The 19,546-nt window shown below is 32.1% G+C and overlaps 2 protein-coding genes and 1 non-coding gene across 6 annotated transcripts; 2 read left to right on the forward strand and 1 right to left on the reverse strand.

The window, feature by feature from the left end:
• The first annotated feature begins 673 nt into the window (after window positions 1-673).
• On the forward strand, window positions 674-780 carry LOC148761193 (small nucleolar RNA R71). Its single transcript, XR_016028110.1, has one exon. It is a non-coding gene; the product is annotated as a small nucleolar RNA R71 (small nucleolar RNA).
• Window positions 781-6,051: 5,271 nt separating this feature from the next.
• LOC18592689 (UDP-rhamnose/UDP-galactose transporter 6) lies at window positions 6,052-10,560 on the forward strand. 4 transcript variants are annotated; one of them, XM_007019532.3, is made up of 6 exons: window positions 6,052-6,382; window positions 7,623-7,868; window positions 8,648-8,832; window positions 8,915-9,115; window positions 9,343-9,504; window positions 9,975-10,560. In XM_007019532.3, the coding sequence occupies exons 2-6, from the start codon at window positions 7,739-7,741 to the stop codon at window positions 10,302-10,304; spliced, it is 1,008 nt and encodes a 335-aa protein (XP_007019594.3). In that variant the 5' UTR covers window positions 6,052-6,382; window positions 7,623-7,738; the 3' UTR covers window positions 10,305-10,560. The 4 variants fall into 4 exon arrangements, with proteins under 4 accessions (XP_007019594.3, XP_088665343.1, XP_007019595.3 ...); XM_088809217.1 differs by having other exon boundaries at window positions 6,052-6,334; XM_007019533.3 differs by lacking the exon at window positions 6,052-6,382 and adding an exon at window positions 6,427-6,647.
• A 3,730-nt stretch (window positions 10,561-14,290) lies between these two features.
• On the reverse strand, window positions 14,291-16,571 carry RPS18C (S18 ribosomal protein). Its single transcript, XM_007019536.3, has 4 exons — window positions 16,434-16,571; window positions 15,978-16,138; window positions 15,435-15,623; window positions 14,291-14,632 (listed from the first exon to the last, which is right to left on the reverse strand). The coding sequence occupies exons 1-4, from the start codon at window positions 16,434-16,436 to the stop codon at window positions 14,527-14,529; spliced, it is 459 nt and encodes a 152-aa protein (XP_007019598.1). The 5' UTR covers window positions 16,437-16,571; the 3' UTR covers window positions 14,291-14,526.
• Window positions 16,572-19,546: the final 2,975 nt, after the last annotated feature.

Consider the following 19,546-nt stretch of genomic DNA (forward strand, 5'->3'; position numbering starts at 1 on the left):
AAATATTTATAATATCTATAGTAGTTAAGCAAGATATACAATATCCACAATAGCTATGCAAGATATATTGAATACCTATAATAACTAGCACATAATATTCAACAAAACCATAACTAAGCATCACACACATAAATTAAACATAAAGACCTATCAAACTCTATTTAACTTAGTCTTCCTTCTCTCTTTTTTTGTCATAATTAAAAAAGATATTCAAAACTCTCCCTTAATGAGTGCATCTAAATTTTCTTTTAATCTTTAAATCAGACTTTAATGAATGGGAATCATAAGCACTCATACGCCTAAGTTATACAAGCTTATAGATATAGTTTAATAACTTTAAAAGTCAAGCTTGTAACTATATAAGAACAAATGTATGAGAGTTAAATAATTTCAAGAACTTGTTAAGGATCACTCAAATAATGTTCAAGCAAATTTGATCATTTTATCATAATCAAAACTACAATAATTATAAAGCTAATAATAGCATCCATCTCATGAATACCGGCAACTCTTCTAGGGCCATTGGTAGTTATTAGATGCCATCTCTTTCAACAAGTCATATGCCTCGTCAATAGATTTTGTCATTAATGCTCCTCTAGCTACAACATCAATGGTAATTTTAATAAGACCCATCAACCCATTATAAAATGTCTATACCTATAACCAATTAGGTAACCCATGATGAGGACATCATCTGAGTAAATCCTTGTACCTTTCCTAAGCCTTATACAATAACTCTATATCTAGTTGCATGAATGATGTGATGTCATTTCTCATCTTTGATGTCTGGGCTAGTGGAAAAAACTTAGCTAAAAACTTTTAAGGAAGATCATCCCAAGTAGTAATAGAACCAATAGAAAGTGAATTCAGCTAATTCTTTGCCTTGTTTCTCAATGATAAAGGAAAGAGTCTTAGTCTAATTGCATCATTAATGACTCCATTATGCTTGGATGTATAACATATCTCTAGAAAATTCATAATATGAGCATTAAGGTCATCATTAGGTAAGCCTCCAAATTGTATTGAAGTTTGAATCATTTGGATGATCGCTAGCTTGATTTTAAAGTTATTAGCTTTTATTGTAGGTCTTCAAATGCTAGAGCTAAGACCTTGCACAAGAGGAAACATATTCCCTCAAAGATTTATTCTCTTCCCCTTGTTGTTGTTCAGCCATTGTTTCGATGTGAGTTAAACCCTGTGAGTTTTCTCTTTGAAGTCTTTGAAAAATCTTTTCAATTTCTAGGTCAAAGGAACAATCTTCAAACTTTTCACTCTTAGTATACAATGACTAAAAGTACCTGAAAAAAAAAAAAGAAAAACAAAGCTTGAAGTAAGACTAATTTACTTAGTATTAATACTAGCAAGAAAGTAGACAAACAAATCCTTGGCAACGGTGCCTAAAACTTATTGTCCATTTTATCACACAAGTGTATGTATCGTAATAAGTAAAGTGTTGAATCTCACAGAGAATTGTACCAACTTTTGCTAAATAGTAAAATTAATATAATCTAGTTTTATTCAAATAACTGAATTAAAGTGATTAATTAAAAGCAAAATAAAACTAAATAATAACTAAATTAAATCTAAAAGCTGATAGGCAAAACTTTACTAGAAAAATTCAATTAATAAAAAACTTAGGATTACAATATCCCTCAACACTTTCATCTGAATCTTGTTTCTCTTTCTAAACTTACTTCAGTGGATTGAGTTGCTAACCTAAAGTCCCAATTTATTTATAAGCCTTTGTTGAGGTTCTTATAAAAATATCTCTCTCAAGTAATTTACTATATGTCTATATAAATTCAACTAAAGAAAAATTCATTAAGCTCGTTCTCTAATCTTAGCTACATTCGACACATAGGTATATGTTTATCCTATATGCAAATCAAATCACCTAATCAAAATCTGAAAAAGGAAAGCTTGGATATTAGAACTGGGCACCGCGGCCTTGCTCCTTGAACGCCATGGCTTTGTGCTCTCTGTTACAGTATGATGATTAGTGCAGATTCTACTACAGCCCCTCTTTTTGTGACGCAATTTTCACCTTGTTCTGATCCGAACTGGAGAAGTGGTAAACATGAAAGTTGTAGCCCTGTCTCTTAGCTTTCCAATGACTTAAAAATCAAATCAATTGTACTTCTAGAGTTCAAGTTATGCTCAAAATACTACAATATGTACGAGAGATGCACTTAGCCATACTTGTATTGTTTATCACCAATTAAGTCCTTTTCATTTGAGAACCTTTAAAAGTAATATAATAGATCAGTAATAACTAAAGATATTTTAACATAAAATTAAACTAAAACAACTTGAATTAAATTGACTCAACGTGATTTAGACTAAATTAAGAAAAGCAAATAAAACTACCTAAATCCGAACCTAACATTCGAGAACTTAGCTATTTTAGTACTCAAAATGTGGTAAAATAACTCTATGTAATAGAGTTATCACACCTCCAAACTTAAGATTTTGCTAGTTCTCAAGCAAAACATAAAATAAAAGGAAATAACATAAATGAAAAACACAACTAACTAGAGGTAGGTTGCACCAAATCAATTATCACCTTTTATTTCCTCATAAGTTGTCCCATATTCTCAACTCAAAACATAACATAACTACTATCCAAGTTCACGTTTCAATTCAAATACAAGCTCATTCTTGAATGGATTTCTGTGTGTGTGTGTGTGAAATCTTTTACAATGAACATCATGCCATCTGAAGAAATTTATTCTCATACAAAATTCAAATTAGTACTAGAGTTCCATAGGTTTATTCTTCATATTTCTCTCCACTAATGTAGATTGATACTTAATCTAGGATCATTACGTTTTAATCAAGCTTGTAATGTATGGTTAGGGTCAAGGTAGGATAAAAGATATTTTTATAGCTTAAATCAACCTAAGCACATAATTATCTTACGAACTTTATAGAGCTTCAACTTTATTCTAAGTACACCCTGTTTCTTTTCTTCCAACTTTTTTATTTATCAAACACTTTATTCTTTTATTTCTTTTTTTTTTATCACAAGTTAACACTCCCAAACTTATTGCTTTTTGTAGGTACTAGGGTGAATACTAGCTCAATCTTTGAACTTTTTCAACAATTCCACCTTTTCTACCTTTTTCAACATTTAGTTCAATACACTTCCTAAAATGATCTACATACTTAAGAGTGAGGGATAAAAATTAGAAATTTATTTATAGGCTAGGCTTAATTAATTATATGTTCAAACAAAGAAAAGAAAAAATTAGCTAAAAAGGGGTAAATGAAAGATAAACTTATACAAAGGTAGGCTCGAAAGGCTCCAACGGTTCAAAGATAGCCTAAGTCATCTCTTTAATTAGGTATTGCCTAAGATTTCGCTTCAAGAGAGAATCAAACAAATTCTAGAACTGAAGACATAATTTAAAAATTTACAGTCATATAAACCTTTTTTAGATGTGCATAATATTCAAAATAAAAGATATCGTGCTCAATTTGTAGAAAATTTCTCCTAACAATGATGCTTAACATAAGAGTTCAATATAATACTCAAATAATATTCACATTTACTAAAAGAAAAAGATAACAAAATAATTTGGTTTCATTATTGGATAGGTAAATCAAAGAAATTGCCACAACTAACTCTAGCTCAAGTTCTTAAAGCATGCAAAAAATTAAATGATAATAAAGTTATCACCTGCTCTTGTTCATAACTTGAAGCATTGAGGCTTGTAAGCTCAATTGTACAAAGATCATTTGAATGATTTGCATTTTTTTTAAAAGAATTTATCAATTGTTTTTAACTTACTCATACTTTAATCAAACCTTAAAAAAAATTGACACAGTTAACGTCCAATATTCTTATTTTATTTCTATTTAAACTTAAAATACTAAATATAAAACTATAATGCAAAAAATATTAATAGTTAAATACAATATACATGATTAATAATTTCCTCTTATATAATCAAGATTGTTTAAAGACTAAATACTCAAGATAATTTCTTTTTATATACTCAAGATAATTTCCTTTCAACTAAATATAAAATGTAAAGCACACAAAAAAGATATACTCAAGATAATTTCCTTTTATATAATCAGGATTAATAAAACAATGATACAATGATCAAATTTTAAGAAACAGCTAATAGTGCAACAGTACAACTTATATTTAAGAATTATATAATAAGTATTTAATTTTTAAAGTCTAAAATCATGGAAAATAAAATCCATATAACAAAAAAAAGAAGAATATGACAAGTAAAGGATAAAACTCACATAACAAAAAAGAAAGAAGAAGAACATGGTTGATGGTTTGTAGAAATTTAGAAAAGAAAATCTATAGAAACTTAAAACATGCACAAATAGAATATAAATGGAATAATAATAATAATAATAATAATAATAATAATATAAATAGAAAGAAGAATATAAAAAAAATTTTACCTCCCCCTAATTTCTTGAATAATGAAGTGTGTTTCGGTAGTGATAAAAGGACAAAAGAAAAAAGAAAGAGAAAGAGGTGTGGAGAAACTTATATTAAGGTAAAGTTGAGTAGAGTTTGTGGGGTCATTTTATTATTTTCTATTTATATAAATTAGTAATTAAAAAATTAATTTGAGGGGGCCATTAAAAGAAAAAAGATATAATATATAAAAAATTTAATTATTTTGGAAGGGTTTAGGGTTTATATATGAGAAGCTAGTAATCAAATAATTTTCAACAAACAAACAAAATCAAAATTGAGAAGCTATAAATAATAGAAAAGAATCAAAGTTTTAAACAAGCTTCTAAGAGATTTATATATGATTTTGTAAATGAATAACAAAAGAGCTTGTTTGTGAATATAAAATCAACTAAACAGACATACGTTTGAACTCAGGTCATTTATTAAACGAATTCTAAAATCTTATCTGAAATCGTTAGTTTATTTTATTAAACGAACCAAAACAAACTTAACTCAAGCTTATCCATGAATTGTTAGGTAAGCGAACTAGCTCATTAACACGTCTATACAAATAAAAGATTTGATCTTATTAAATTATAACCATTATAACCAGTATTTTATAAAAAAATAAAACACAAAAGTAATTACATTCGAACATTTAATTTAATGATTGGTATAGGTTTTCCCTATTCAAAGAATCGAATTCAAATCCTTATTTCCAATTTAAAAAAACTACCAAAAATAATTAACCTTGATACCATCATATCATTTGAAAAAGAAATTTAGTCATGGCCAATTGTATTATGTCCCAGTCATGATTAAATAATGTAATTCCATATATTTGAATCCCTTATTATTGCTAATAGTTTGATAAGGATAAGACTAACCTTTTTTCAATTTTTTTTTGGTGTTACATTTGATCAAATGTCATATCCCATGGGATATCCCCTATTATAATTAGGACCCACCTTAATAATATGCATGTACCCATTTATTACTTCCCTGCAATTATATGCATTATCATGACATTCAAATTTAACAATTAATTTTTTCTTAAACAATCTAGGCATGTCACAAATCAATACATGCATGCAACTAAGACTATACATCCTGCATCAATTTTTTATACATTTAGTAATAATAATAATAATAATAATAATAAGGTATAATATCTAAAAAAGTCACTAAATTATTTAAAAATTTTAAATAAATTTTTATTTTTTTATTGTGTTTAATTAATTTTTTATATTTTAATATTTTTTATGATTAATTATTAATGGATTGTCATTAGTGAAAATATTAATTGTCATTTTATATTCATATGACATTGACATGATATTAATATAAAATATAGATTATATCACATGATCATATTACATATCAAATTAAACATGACATATTGCATATAATGATAATTGACATTTTGACTGAAACAATCAACAATCATAAGAGTTTATTTGATTCAAAATAAAAATATAAAAATTTATTTAAAATTTTTTAAATAATTTAAGGATTTATTTGAATAACAACATTAGAAAATTATTCAAAACTAATAATAGAAGGGGAACCAAAAAAAATGTGAAGGGAAGTGGAATGTTTGACATGCGGAAGGAGGAGCCAAATTGTAAACGTCGGGGGTGTTGTGTTTTGCTGGCTTTTGTCTGCCTACTTCCCTTCCACGATCCCTTCATTTTCCAACTAATTTTTACAATTTGAAATTTCCTCTCTCTCTTCTCTCCAACGCTCTGGGGATCCAAACATACAAACTAATTAATCCCCCGCTTAATAACACCCGCCTTTCTCATCATTTCCAAACATACCCTTTCCCTTTCCCTTTCCCTTTCCCTTTCCCTTCCCCTTCCCCTTCGCCTCTCTCTCTCATCGACGTCTGCCTTTCATCAAACGGTTCGATTGGCCGTCGTTTTCCATTTCCCTTTCGATGCGTTAGATCTGGTATTCGCCTTCGCCATTGATTTCAACTCCGAGATCTAACGCTGGTTTTTCTTTGTTAGATCTAATTTCCAATCTATCATTTATTCCTTCTTTACTTGATCTGGATCTCTCGCGTGATTGCTGAGAGTTTTATCTTTCTAATTTGTTGAGATTGGGAGATCTTGACCTGATTTTCAGTGTTGAAACAGTTCCATGTGATTCGGCTTTCATTTTTCTTATTCATCACTGTGGAAATCTACAGTAAATAGTTATAGCTCAATTAACTGTAATATTATCTTCTCATTTTCTTTTTACTGTTGTATATTTACTGTGTTTAACTAATGTGGACCTCGACATTTATCTTTGATGAGGGAAAACAGTTATCTATTATTTGATGTGATTTAGTTTCTGCAAGAATTGAGTTCACAATTTGATGCAAAAGAATGAAAACATTTAGGTGAGGTTATTATCGGTTCGTTATTGCAGAAATCTAAAATCATAAGTCGGAGTTGTGTTGAATTCATGTTTAGTGGCCATACTCACAATGATCTAATGACCTCCATATTTTTCAGTCTATGGATGTTGTTTGCATGTCAATGCTTATTTAAGAACTAGCAAATCCGGTCTAATCTAGATATTCATCTTGATTGTACGGTAGCTTTATTCCTTTAAGGTTCACCTAGATCTGTCCCGAATGGGATAATGTGAGGAGCAGAAGATATTTAGTTGAAGTCAGGGCATTGAGTTGGTTAGTTGGGTATCTTGATTGTAAGATGCTGAAATTTCGCAAAACTTTGCAAATTTTGGTTGGTAGTTAATGGGAAAAGTATAGCTATATAACTGTGCTTTGTGCTGAAATTTTTTATTAAAAAATGTGGTTTTGGACTTTTTCCCTTAATTTCTCTCCGTGATAAGTAGGAAACATAAATTAAAATATCTTATTTACAAAAGGAGAAATAGTTGCAGCAAAGGTGAGTTACTGCTAGTCGAAGGTTCCAAAAGGTGGAAGGATAAGTTTTAGCTATTTATAAGAGATGTAAAGCCACTCTTCTGCTTTTTGTTTATTCATAACATGTTGGAGTATCAGGCTGTTATTGGTTGATCTGAGTTATGAACTCATATCTTTGTTAAATTTATGTTATTACGCAAGTTTGTTTTCAGCATGTCTTTGTAGACTAGTCTCACTACCATTTTTAATTGTGATTTCAAAAGATTGGCAGTTTCCAAGTCTTTATCATATTTATTGCTATTACTTTTGTAGGACACTCATTGCTGATGTGGTTGAAAACTCTTGGACATAATATTCACATGGATGGGTTACTTAAAGAACATTGAGTGGTAAAGGCTTTAGGGTTATCACTTGCAGCAAAATATAAAATGGCTCCAGCTAGTAAGGCTGATAGAAAGGCAGTTGTCGATGCAGCTGCTTGGATGTTCAATGTTGTCACTTCTGTTGGAATTATTATTGTCAATAAAGCCTTAATGGCTACCTATGGTTTCAGTTTTGGTAAGTTTCTTTGAAACACCTTTTATTTGTTTTTCCCCTCTCATTTGCCGCTAATAGTTAAATGATGTTGTGGCCAGTTAGAGTTCAATTGAATTTGGAATTTTTACAGTCAAATTCTTCTTTATCTTAAAGACAATTATTTAGGATCAAAGTGGTAAGGTGCCATGAACTCAACATTTAAAATGCAAATAGATGAGAAGTTTGTTGAACAAGATGATTTTTTAACAGTTGTGAGCGTTATCTTGGAAAATGAAATCATTGGGCAGAATGGTTCTATAGTTTTGAAAATTTAGATTGTGGAGTGGTAAGGCTGGAAAATTATATGAGCAATCATGTAAATAAAGCTGTAGAATTGGCCTTATCATATGCAGAATTGAGCATGATGTTCAAACCTAGGATAAGTTTAGTGTAGGATTGTGGGGGCTGTAAATGGTGGAGAATGTGAATGGCATGGGCTATGATTCCTTTTCCTACCCACCCCACTCCAGTTTAATTGTTGAAGGAGAGTAAATGGGTCGAATTTGTGGAAAGCAATTTAAAATAGAAAAAACATGTCTTGATGTAAGCCAGAGACTAACAGAAAGCGTTTGACTTGGAAGTTGGAAGTAGCTGGGATTAAGTATAGGATGAAGGTGATGCTGGAAAATAATGATCGTACATAAGCTAAAGATTTCTCCTTTTTTTTTTAAACTTTCTGAATTTTCCGAATATCCTTGATGCAATAAGGATGTAAATATACTGTCACTGATGCCTTTGTATTTGACTGCAAATGATTGCAGCTACAACATTAACTGGTTTGCATTTTGCTACCACAACCTTGATGACGGCTGTTCTAAGATGGTTAGGATACATTCAATCTTCTCATCTACCCTTGCCTGAGCTTTTGAAATTTGTTCTCTTTGCCAACTTCTCTATTGTTGGAATGAATGTTAGTCTAATGTGGAACTCTGTGGGATTTTATCAGGTATAGTATAATATTTGCTGGATTTTGCCAGTTGTATTGTTTAGATAATTTGGAAATCACAAACTTTCTAATTCAATGACAGATTGCAAAGCTTAGTATGATTCCTGTATCCTGCTTTTTGGAAGTTGTGATGGACAAAATTCGGTACTCCAGAGACACAAAGCTGAGCATAGCTGTTGTTCTTCTGGGTGTTGGTGTTTGTACTGTTACTGATGTGAGTGTTAATACCAAAGGTTTTGTAGCTGCCTTTATTGCTGTTTGGAGTACTTCTCTGCAACAGTATGTAAGTTGTTTATTCCTGTTCATATAAATTCAATTTCAATGTTCTAAATTGCTGTATTTTTTTTTATTTGTATTTTTAAGAACTTACAATGCAGTCATTAAATTTTTTTTGTTTATTGCTGTGCATATCAATTTAATCTCAATGTTCTATTACTGTATTTTTTTTTTTTTGTCTGTTTTAAAACTTACAATGTAGTCATTTATTTTTTTGTGTGTCTATTTGTGCAGTATGTGCATCACCTTCAACGAAGGTATAATCTTAGTTCTTTCAACCTACTGGGACACACTGCTCCTGCCCAGGCTGGAACACTGCTGTTAGTAGGTCCATTTCTGGATTATTGGTTGACAAACAAGAGAGTTGATGCCTATAGTTATAACCTAGCTTCTGTGGTAAGTATTCTATCTATTTGTGTTTTTTGCTTTATGATTTTTGTGAATCTTGGTTGTTGTTGCCTTAATTGTAGAACAATGTTAGCCTTTCCGAGAGTTGCTGTCAAAATCATGTTTGTCAATAAAATCGTTTTTGTTCATGAATGTGCAGACTATGTGCAGTTACTTGTCTTTCTTGTAACCCACAATTATATTTAATTTGCATTGCATGTGATGTTGTTGCTTGCATATCTGCATGCATTGCCTAATACCTCTTAGATGCCCTATGGTGCCTAACATCTCTTGTACTTATAGCCGCTACATTAAGTTTAGGGAGGATGCCTAGTGGAAATATTTGTGTTGAGTTCTTTTGATTGCAGAAAACCATTTAATTGTTAGTGTGATGTGTAACTTCACCTATAGCTTGTGCCTCTGATTTTTGGTTTTACCAGAAAATTCGCTCACAGCTGTTTGGTTCTTGGTCCTTGCAGACGTTTTTAGTTCTGTCATGTACTATAGCGGTAGGAACCAACCTCAGCCAGTTCATCTGCATCGGCAGATTTACTGCTGTGTCCTTCCAAGTACTCGGGCATATGAAGACAATCCTTGTGTTGATTATGGGATTCTTTATCTTTGGAAAAGAGGGCCTCAATCTGCATGTAGTTCTGGGCATGATCATAGCTGTGGTTGGAATGATATGGTATGGAAATGCTTCATCTAAGCCTGGTGGGAAGGAGCGCCGGAGCCTTTCCCTGCCGACCAGCAGACAACAAAAGCATGGTAGTTTGTCAGATTCTAATGAGCACGATGGGAAAGTCTAATTCTGCATGTAGGGTAAGTTAAGCATACAATGGTATAGCTGATTTCAGAAAGTTATTGGCTGTCATGATTAGAAAAACCAACCAACCATAATTTTAATTATTTTTATCCTGATTTTTGTAATTCTTATTCTTTGTATTGGGTTCACTCTGAGGGAGGGAATGGATCATTTTCGGATAGGATTAGATGCATTTGGAAATTTGCTTTTCTATTTCAGGAATATAATTTATATAAATTTTTTTAATGCCTTTTGTTCAATGTACTGAGCTATCATTTGAAATGGGTTTCCCATCTTTTTTTCTTTTTTTTTTTGGTTTTTTCGTGCTTTCTCTTATCTAAGAATGCCCAAAAATTGGTAACAAATTATAACTTTTTTTGGGGGAAAAGTAGTAAATTTAGGAAATTATTATATTAATATATCAATGCCATGAAAAAACAAAAAAAAAAACATAGAAAGGAAAAACTGCAATTAGAAGGTAAGAAGCAGCACATTGTATTGCAAGAACCATCTGTTAAACAGACAAGCCTGAGTCATATCAACCCAGGTTACTCAGTCAAGTCCAAATACAATATTCCTACAAAATCTGGAACAAAAATGTGAAATCATCTTGCCAGCATTCAATGCTTCTTAGAGAATAACCAACCCACGGCCTGCATGCTCCACCATCCTCATCATCCTGCTCTTCTTTCAGCATCTCACTTTGACCCATCAGTATTCAGCAAAACAGAGCCCACAAGAACTTCTCGCATCTGCAAATGGAATGTATGCATGCACATTACAGACCCAATACCCCCCCACCACGTACAACTCCCAAGATAAATGTTCTAGGTGTGGCAGGTCTATAATGAGTGGCCAAGACAGCAACCTGGTTAGCTGCTCTGCAATAAAGAAAATCTGCATGCTGCATGACGAGGACATTACCAAAGCTAAGCTATTCAACGGAGTACTCAGGATAAAACTGAAGGTCCCAGGTTATAAATAACAGGCCCCCATATCACGTCATCATTCGTCCTACCTTCCGGGTGTGGCAGATCCATGTTGAGTGTACTAGCCAGTAACCTAATTACCCTCTCTAGGAAAAAAGAGATTTGCACTGCACAACAAGATGTTAGCAAAGCTAAGCTACACAGAAGAAACTTATCTGGTTGAAAATGAAGATACTAGATTCTGTAAAGGCATGAAAAAAATATCCTCCTCTACTGGTAGAAACAGTTCTGGCCTGAAGAAATCTCATCTTTTAACTTTCGGGATGATAAAATATCCTCCTCTACTGCCATCAGCTCGGCTGCATATCACAGGAAATACAAAAGTGTATAACAAAAAGGGAGATAAAAAACAGTCCATGTACCTTTGATCACACCTCCACATTCAGCATTGCTAGGATTTCATAGTGCCAAGCCATCAATGACAAGTTTAAAACAGTGATTTGATGAAAGCTTTGAAGTTTCAAGAAAAAATAGCTCTGATTCTAAATATCATGCTATACTGCTACTAGTAGTATAACACCACCATTGCGCCTATTCCATTTGAGAAAATATATGCAATTTATGATTTATGAAGTAAAAGGAAACTTGAGTATAAGGGGTGAGGGAGATTAAAATTCAACGATTTCACCTTTCCTACGAAAGTTCAATGCTTGATACATGGCTCCTACATTATCCACCATTAGGTCCAAAGAGACTTGAACCAAAGGGATTTAAAGACTCTAAAGCAATTAAAAGTAGTAGAATTATCCTCAAATAGTAGCTAACAAAATGACAATCATTGATGAAAGAAGAAACAGACCAAGCTTGAGGCTTATGATCAATGCCAAGAAGCCAGATGAATGCATTATCTTCTTCACTATACGTATCAGTGAGAGCTAGTGAAGATAAAACGAAACATGATGAGAAAAATAACCATCAACAAGCACTTTTTGCAGAAAAATTTCCGTTCTTCCTAGGGAAACCCAACAGAAAGTACCATGATACTGATTCTTACTTTGTTTAAAAGGGAAATTGAATGACCTCCATTCATGCACGGAATAGTTTCAATATACAATTCTATCAAGCTTGACATTCACATCCAATAGTGTTATAATCAAAGATATTATGTCCTGTCAGAAGAAGAAACATGAGGAGGTAGAGCATTGTAGGTTGAAACAGAAAATTTAAACATTCTTATGCTGCAATAATTCCATACCTTTAGGTCACTGCTGAAACAAAAACATAACAAGGTAAAATTTTCATTAAAAAAAAAAAAAAAAAATCAAACTAAGCCTACAAAGATAGTGCTTTTGTCAACTTACCTTCAGTAATTCCAGAGCAGTAAAATTCCTGATAATGCTACCAAATTCGAAATTGGAAACCCTAATTTTGTTTTTCCTAAAAGAAAATTAACAAAGCAAAAAATGAAAGAATGATCATGTAAAAGCAAGTAAGAGATTAGAGACGTTATTACTGTAACAAAAAGACCGCAAAACCCGGAATCCATTAGCGCATAGACATAAGGATCTTGATTTTCCGTCGGCGGGCGGTCTCAGGATCTTCTTCGGGTCGAGACAAGAGTAACGGTTCGAATTTTGCGTTCAGAGCATCTACCAACAAACTGTAATACGTGTTCTTGCTGATCGGGATTCTCTTCCCGTAAATGTTGTAGTAATAGACAGGAGACTCGGTCTTCATCGGCGCCACCGGTGGAAGAGGAGACACGAGCTGCGTCTCCCTTCGACGCGGCGGCGGTGTCAGCGTGATCGGGGACTCCGATTTCTTTCCCATTTCTGAACAATCGTCGGATATTAGGGATTTGAGAGAAGAAGATGAAACAAAGGATGAGATTTAGACCGTTTGGCCGTTGCATAGGGTACCAAGAAAAGGCGGTTCCGAAATTTAAATGTGCAGATCAACGGAAAGATCTTTACATTTGTAGGCCGAAGCCCCGCGTTGACTCAACATTAAAATTAATTCATTTCTGTTCATTTTTTAAATTATTTAATTAATAAAAATTCTTTTGAATTTGGCTTTTTTTTAAAAAAAATTAGCATGTACTTTGAAAAATATAATTTAAATAAATTAAGAGCACCTTTGGTTAGCTGATCGAAAGGGGAATGAAATACTTATTTTGAGAGAGAGAATAAAAGAGGAATATATTAGAATCGATTTATGGAATGAAAATGAAATTATCATTTTAGTATTATTTTAATGTTTCGTTGAAAAATTAGTTTTGGAATAATAAATCCCAAAATGATAAAATATTTTTTTATAATTTAATAAAAAAATTTGAGATTTTTGAAACTTATTATCTTTTGACAATATATATTATTATCATTAAATTATAAATTTAATAAAAAATGATTATTCCTTAATACGGAAATCAACCAATCAAAGTAATAAGTTCATTTATCCCCCCACTACGCAAGCCGTGAAAGAATATAAATAAATAGATGAACAAACAAACAAATAAATAATCCATTTGAAAGTTTGATTTTAATTTTCATTAATAGTTAATGAAGTTTAGTACTTTTAAATCTTTGCAGCCACCAAAAGAATTTACAAATCTCTCTTGATAAGAGTGCTGTCAATGACCTTACTTGTGAGAACCATGCATAGCTTATGAAATAATCCAGTTTTATTGTCTAACATTCGGAAGTTAATTAACTATAAAATTACACAAAATTTAAGAAAAACACTACAATAAACAAATCCAATACAATTATTAGTTAAAAAAAACACTAACCATTTAAATTAAATCCAGTAGCTTATGATTAATTACTGATTGCTAGGAGATTGATTTTTAAAGAACAAGAGATAAACTAGTCTGCTTGACAAGAAAGAAAATCCCATCAAATAATAATAATTATTTCCCCTTTATAGAAGAAAATAATAATTCACTTTGCAAAGAAGCTGTGGCTCCAAATCCACAAGTAATTGCAAAGAGTCCTGGAGCAAATTTTTTGAGCAGGACACTTGGTCATGAATCCTTAAGCCGACAAAGGTGCACACCTACAAGTAATTGCAAAGAGTCCTGGAGCAAATATTTGAGCATAAAAGGAATCCACACAAGTGCCTAAGCAATTGACCATTCAAGGAAACAACATTTAATCTAAACATCTATAATCCACACTTGTCTTCAAGGGTTTAAAAACAACTCAAAATCAAGAAAATCACATTCAAAATTTGTGCGTAACAGCAAGGAAATAAATTCTCTGCCTGAATATATATTTCTTCAAAATATATACGAAGCACTCAACGCTTCTTAGAGACACCAACAGTCTTCCCTCTGCGACCAGTAGTCTTGGTGTGCTGACCACGGACACGAAGGCCCCAGTAGTGCCTCAGACCACGGTGGTTCCTGCATCACAGTATTATACATGTTAGTCTGCTACCCCATGCCCTCATAGCAAGAAACTAAACCACAAAAGTAAACTGAATCAACCAAGATGCAAACAACTTCTCAAGACTTTGTTAACCCACAGCAAATAAAACAAAGAAAAGTAACAGAGTAGACAAAAGTAAGTTATTTGACTTTGCATTTTTTCCTTTTGGCACAAACCTAATGACAAATGATATATCTTATTCACTCCCTATGGTTATTATATTATGTCTGGCGGATTACATAGGCAATAAATGACATAATATGATGATTTTCAAATTTCTAAATTCTTTGAGAGTACTAGACTCTTCCCATCTTAACCCAAATGAACATCATCAAGATACTGTAAAAAAGACTTCACATATGACAATAACCTGCATACATACTTCCTTGAAAGCTAGAACGAGTCAGCAGAAAAATCAAGGAAAGACAAATGTGCATTCCAACAAAATTGCCCAGATGCATAATAACAAAAAAGAAAGACCACAAACCCATTTCTAATAATTCAAATACACATGCTATAGAAGAGAATGTCTCAAATAAATTGTAGTCATTCAGTCATATTCTCGAAAGTGCTCACTAAAAATGTGCAACCCATTTCTAATAGTTGAAGGATATATAAAGAGTACCAAGGCAAACATAGAATCAAATAAAACCGCAACATTCATTCCTAGATAGAGTTGGCTAGATCATATCTTATAAAGCATCAAATACTTAGCATGTACAATCCAAAAGGCAAAAAATAATTTTATTGCAAAACAGTAAGAACAAAGAAAATAACCTGATTTTCTTCAAGCGTTCCAAGTCATCTCTCAATTTCATGTCAAGAGCATTAGACACAACCTGGGAGTACTTTCCATCCTTGTAATCCTTCTGCCTGTTCAAAAACCAGTCTGGGATTTTAAACTGCCTGGGGTTCGCAACAATGGTCATGAGATTGTCCAGCTCCTGTGCAGTCAATTCACCAGCCCTAATAACAACAAGAAGCAAATCAAATAAACCACCAAAAACTGAACACCATTCTACAACATCCCTTTGCCACAGGACTACACTATATACATATTTCCAACATTGGCACAGAAGACTACTTAATCCAAAGTATTATAATAAATCGTAACTCAGAATTTTCTTCTACAAGAACATTAATCTATCTATGTCTTGCCTCCCTAAATCGTTTCCAAATGAAAAACAAGAAAACCAAGTAATATCTTGTCTAACCTTTGTACCATAAAGCATGTTAGTTATCCACAACCGAGCATAAAATTGACATAAACTACCAAAAACACACCAGTTCCTTGTCTAAAGTTTTCAATGAAAAACAGACCTCTTGTTCATGTCAACATCAGCCTTCTTGCAGACAATGTTAGCGAAACGCCTTCCGATACCCTTGATGGAGGTCAAAGCAAACATAATCTTCTGCTTTCCATCGACGTTGGTGTTCAGAACACGCAAAATGTGCTGAAAATCTTCGTTGGCGACCAGAGACTACATGAAACATAAAAAAAAAAAAAAAAAAATTAATGAAGACACAACCACCAAATTTTCGAAAAAACAAAAAAAAAAAAACCAATTCAAATCAAGCAAAACCAATTTTATAAACGCTAATATCAAACCATAAAAACATATACACGAGGCATTTTTAGATCAAAAGATAAAAACCTCTAAGTCGGATCAAGAATTAAAAAGCATATAAAGCTACAGAAGAGATGAAGTAATGAATTAATGGGAATAGAGTAGTAAAGATTGGGTATTTGGAGGAGAAAGATGGAACCCTAATTACCATTTTTGCGAGAGGACGGAAGAGGCTCTGGGGTACTGACGAGAAGAAGCGAATAACTAACGCAGGCCAAGCTAGGGTTTTTGTAACGAAAGGTCAATTAATATATTTTTTAAAAATAATAAAATTCTGAGATAACATATAAGGGTGTTATATGTACCTAGAAAAAATATAGGGGAGTTATGAATATATATGAATAATTTTTATATTTTATAATATTTAATGTATTTTTTAATATTCAATATTCATATTTATATTGTTATATTTTTATCTTTTGCTTTTATTTAGTGTACTTCATTTTTATTTATTAAGTTCATCCCTTCTATTTATATAAATTCATTTTCGATCCATCTACGTGTGTCTGTAAATAAAGACATTATAGTTGATGGTAGATATAAGAACAAAAAATGAAATAAAAGATCTTCTTACATTCCTACTACTTTTTTCTAATATTCACTTTCAAAGTTATATTTTATAACACGTTATCAGCACGAGGTTGTGACCAACTGAAAAGGTAATTTTTTTTAATTCTTCAACCAATTATATTTTAGTTTTGTGTACTGTCCAATTGGCCTAAAGTCGACAATGGACCTTGAGCCTCTTTCCGTCTCTTGAAGCAATGGTGGGTCTCAAAAAATCCCTTAAGTTGTCAAAATTAATTTATGGGTCTAATTTCCATACGCAAAATTATGACAAATATTGAAATGCCCAAGTTCCATGTCCTAGAAGTGAGTGGAAGCAATTATCTGTCCCGATACCTTTTGTGGAGATACATCTTCAAGGGTAAGGTCTTGTAAATGCAATTATTAAAGACAAGAACGCATAGAACAAAGATAAGGCAAATGCACTAATTTTCCTTTGTCAGCATTTGCATGAGAGCCTGAAGACTCAATATTTATCCGTTCGAGACCTTAAGATCCTGTGGACAAGGTTAAAAGTGAGGTATGATCATACCAAGACTATTATCCTCCCTCAGGCATAGTATGACTGGTAGCATCTCAGGATGCAAGATTTCAAATTAGTGTCCGACTATAACTCAGCCTTATTTGATATTGTGTATCTGCTAGAGTTATACTATATTAAGCTCACTGAATCAGAGCTATTAGAGAAAACTTTCTCCACCTTCCATACTTCAAACTTCAAATATTGTATTGCAATAGCAATACTAGCAACGTCAATTTAAGGCATACTCAGAGTTGATTTTTGTCCTCTTAATTGTCGAGTAGACTAATGAACTGCTGCTCAAGAACTATGATCTTAGACTTGTTGGCTTGAAAGCATTGCTTGAAGCAAATGCTAGCTCTAATAAAAATATAGGTTGATTTAATGGCCATAAGTGTAGGCAAAGGCATAACCCACGTTGGGGTGATGGGAGGCTGCCCTAGGTAATCCAATCTTGGCTCGAATCATGGCAACGACAAGAAACCCAAGAAAAAGCATGATGAAAATATCTACCATTAGTATGGCATGGCTGGACACTGGTCGCATACTTGTCGTATGTCAAAGCATTTTGCTTATCTATACCAAGCATCTCCAAAAGATAAGAGCAAGCGTGTTGAAACTCATGCCAGTGAAAATCCTACTGCTATTTAATGACTCCTCCTACTCTTGTATAAGCAAAAACATCTTTGGAAGTCTCTGATTTCTTAGAGGACCTTGATTACCAAGATAAGGCATCAAATTAGTGAAAGATGTTGATTTCTCACGTAAGTGCATGTATCGTTAACAAGTACTATAATAATAAGTAGAATTCGTTCCCACGGAGAATTGAAGTAATTTCTAATTGCTAACTACTAAAATTTAAACATATTAATCTTATCCAAACAACTTAATTATTAAAAAGAAAAATTGAAACTAATAACTAAAACTAATCTAAAATCTATCAACAAAATTATTTTGTTAAATTTGAGTGAGTACCAAATTTAAGATTATGATATCCTTCAATACTTTATTTGGATATTCTCTCTCTCTCTCTCTCTCTCTCTCTTAACTCAATTTAATGGATTAAGTTATTAACCTAGAGCCCTAAATTTTTTATAAGTCTTTGTCGAGTTTCTTATACAAATATCTCTCTTAATTAATTTACTGTTTGTCTATGCAAATTAAATTGAAAAAAGATTTATAAAGTTCGTGCTTTAATTTTGGCTACGTATGACTTATAGGTGTATGTCTACCCTATATGCAAATCAAACCACCTAATCAACTAAATGTATTCGATCATACGTTATTTTATTCAAAATCTACTTAAACCTCCTTCATTAAGGTTTAACTTTTGTTTCCAATTCAATCTAATTGATGATAAGACAATTATAAGCATTAAGAACAGAATAAAATAAACAACTTAAATCCATCAAATATAAGTAAAAGAGAGATAAATAAATCAGACTACATATTGAGTTTAACCATAATCTTAGATAAATGACTTAGTTCCTCATTAAGTCATACATCATCATCAAATAAAATTTAAATATTAAAAACAAAAACAAGGAAAAAAGAGAAAAAAAAATAGGAAAACTCAAGAATTGTAATTTTGATCTCCAAGTCTCCTTGCATCCTTCAAATTCTTCTCAGTTTCGATAACTTTGTGGGTTGATTCTTAGCTTTCAATCCGGTGTTTATTTTTTTTTAAAGTCCTCCAAAAGTTATTTTTACAGGGCTTTGAAGTTAGGCCAAGTTGGGTAAAGAAAGAAGTTAATTCCAAATAAGATTTTCTCATCAGACTACGTGGGTCGCGGCCTACCTCCTCCAAGGTTGTGGCCTTGACCATTTAAATAGTAGTAATCATAATTGTTCTAGCACTACTGCAGTGCTTCAACTTCGACAAGATTTTTCATTATCTTTTAGGTCGAACTGGGCAAAGTGGTAAATATAAAAGTTGTATCTTTTTCTTTCCAATGGTTAAAGAATCACTTCATTTTGAGCTCCGTAAAGAGAGTTATAGATGAAATACTGAAATATGTGCAGTGGAGGTCTACACTTTAAAATTACTCTTCTTCTTCCATTAAAATTCTTCTTTCATCAAATACCTATAAAAGCACAAATAAATCAATAACAACCTATCTTAATCACATTAACACCAAATTAAACATAAAATTAACTAAAACTAGATTAACTCA

The sequence above is a fragment of the Theobroma cacao genome, chromosome 8, assembly GCF_053813885.1.
Source record: "Theobroma cacao isolate CCN51 chromosome 8, ASM5381388v1, whole genome shotgun sequence".
In the NCBI taxonomy this organism is placed as follows: domain Eukaryota; kingdom Viridiplantae; phylum Streptophyta; class Magnoliopsida; order Malvales; family Malvaceae; genus Theobroma; species Theobroma cacao.

Excerpts from the sequence above, each read along its gene's own strand:
- LOC18592689 (XM_007019532.3), top strand. The coding sequence starts at position 7,739 with ATGGCTCCAGCTAGTAAGGCTGATAGAAAGGCAGTTGTCGATGCAGCT. Across the intron at positions 7,869-8,647 it reads TACCTATGGTTTCAGTTTTG|CTACAACATTAACTGGTTTG; the intron begins GTAAGTTTCTTT and ends AAATGATTGCAG. Across the intron at positions 8,833-8,914 it reads ACTCTGTGGGATTTTATCAG|ATTGCAAAGCTTAGTATGAT; the intron begins GTATAGTATAAT and ends ATTCAATGACAG.
- RPS18C (XM_007019536.3), bottom strand. Across the intron at positions 15,624-15,977 it reads GATGTTGACATGAACAAGAG|GGCTGGTGAATTGACTGCAC; the intron begins GTCTGTTTTTCA and ends TGTTGTTATTAG. Across the intron at positions 14,633-15,434 it reads GAACGCTTGAAGAAAATCAG|GAACCACCGTGGTCTGAGGC; the intron begins GTTATTTTCTTT and ends ACTGTGATGCAG.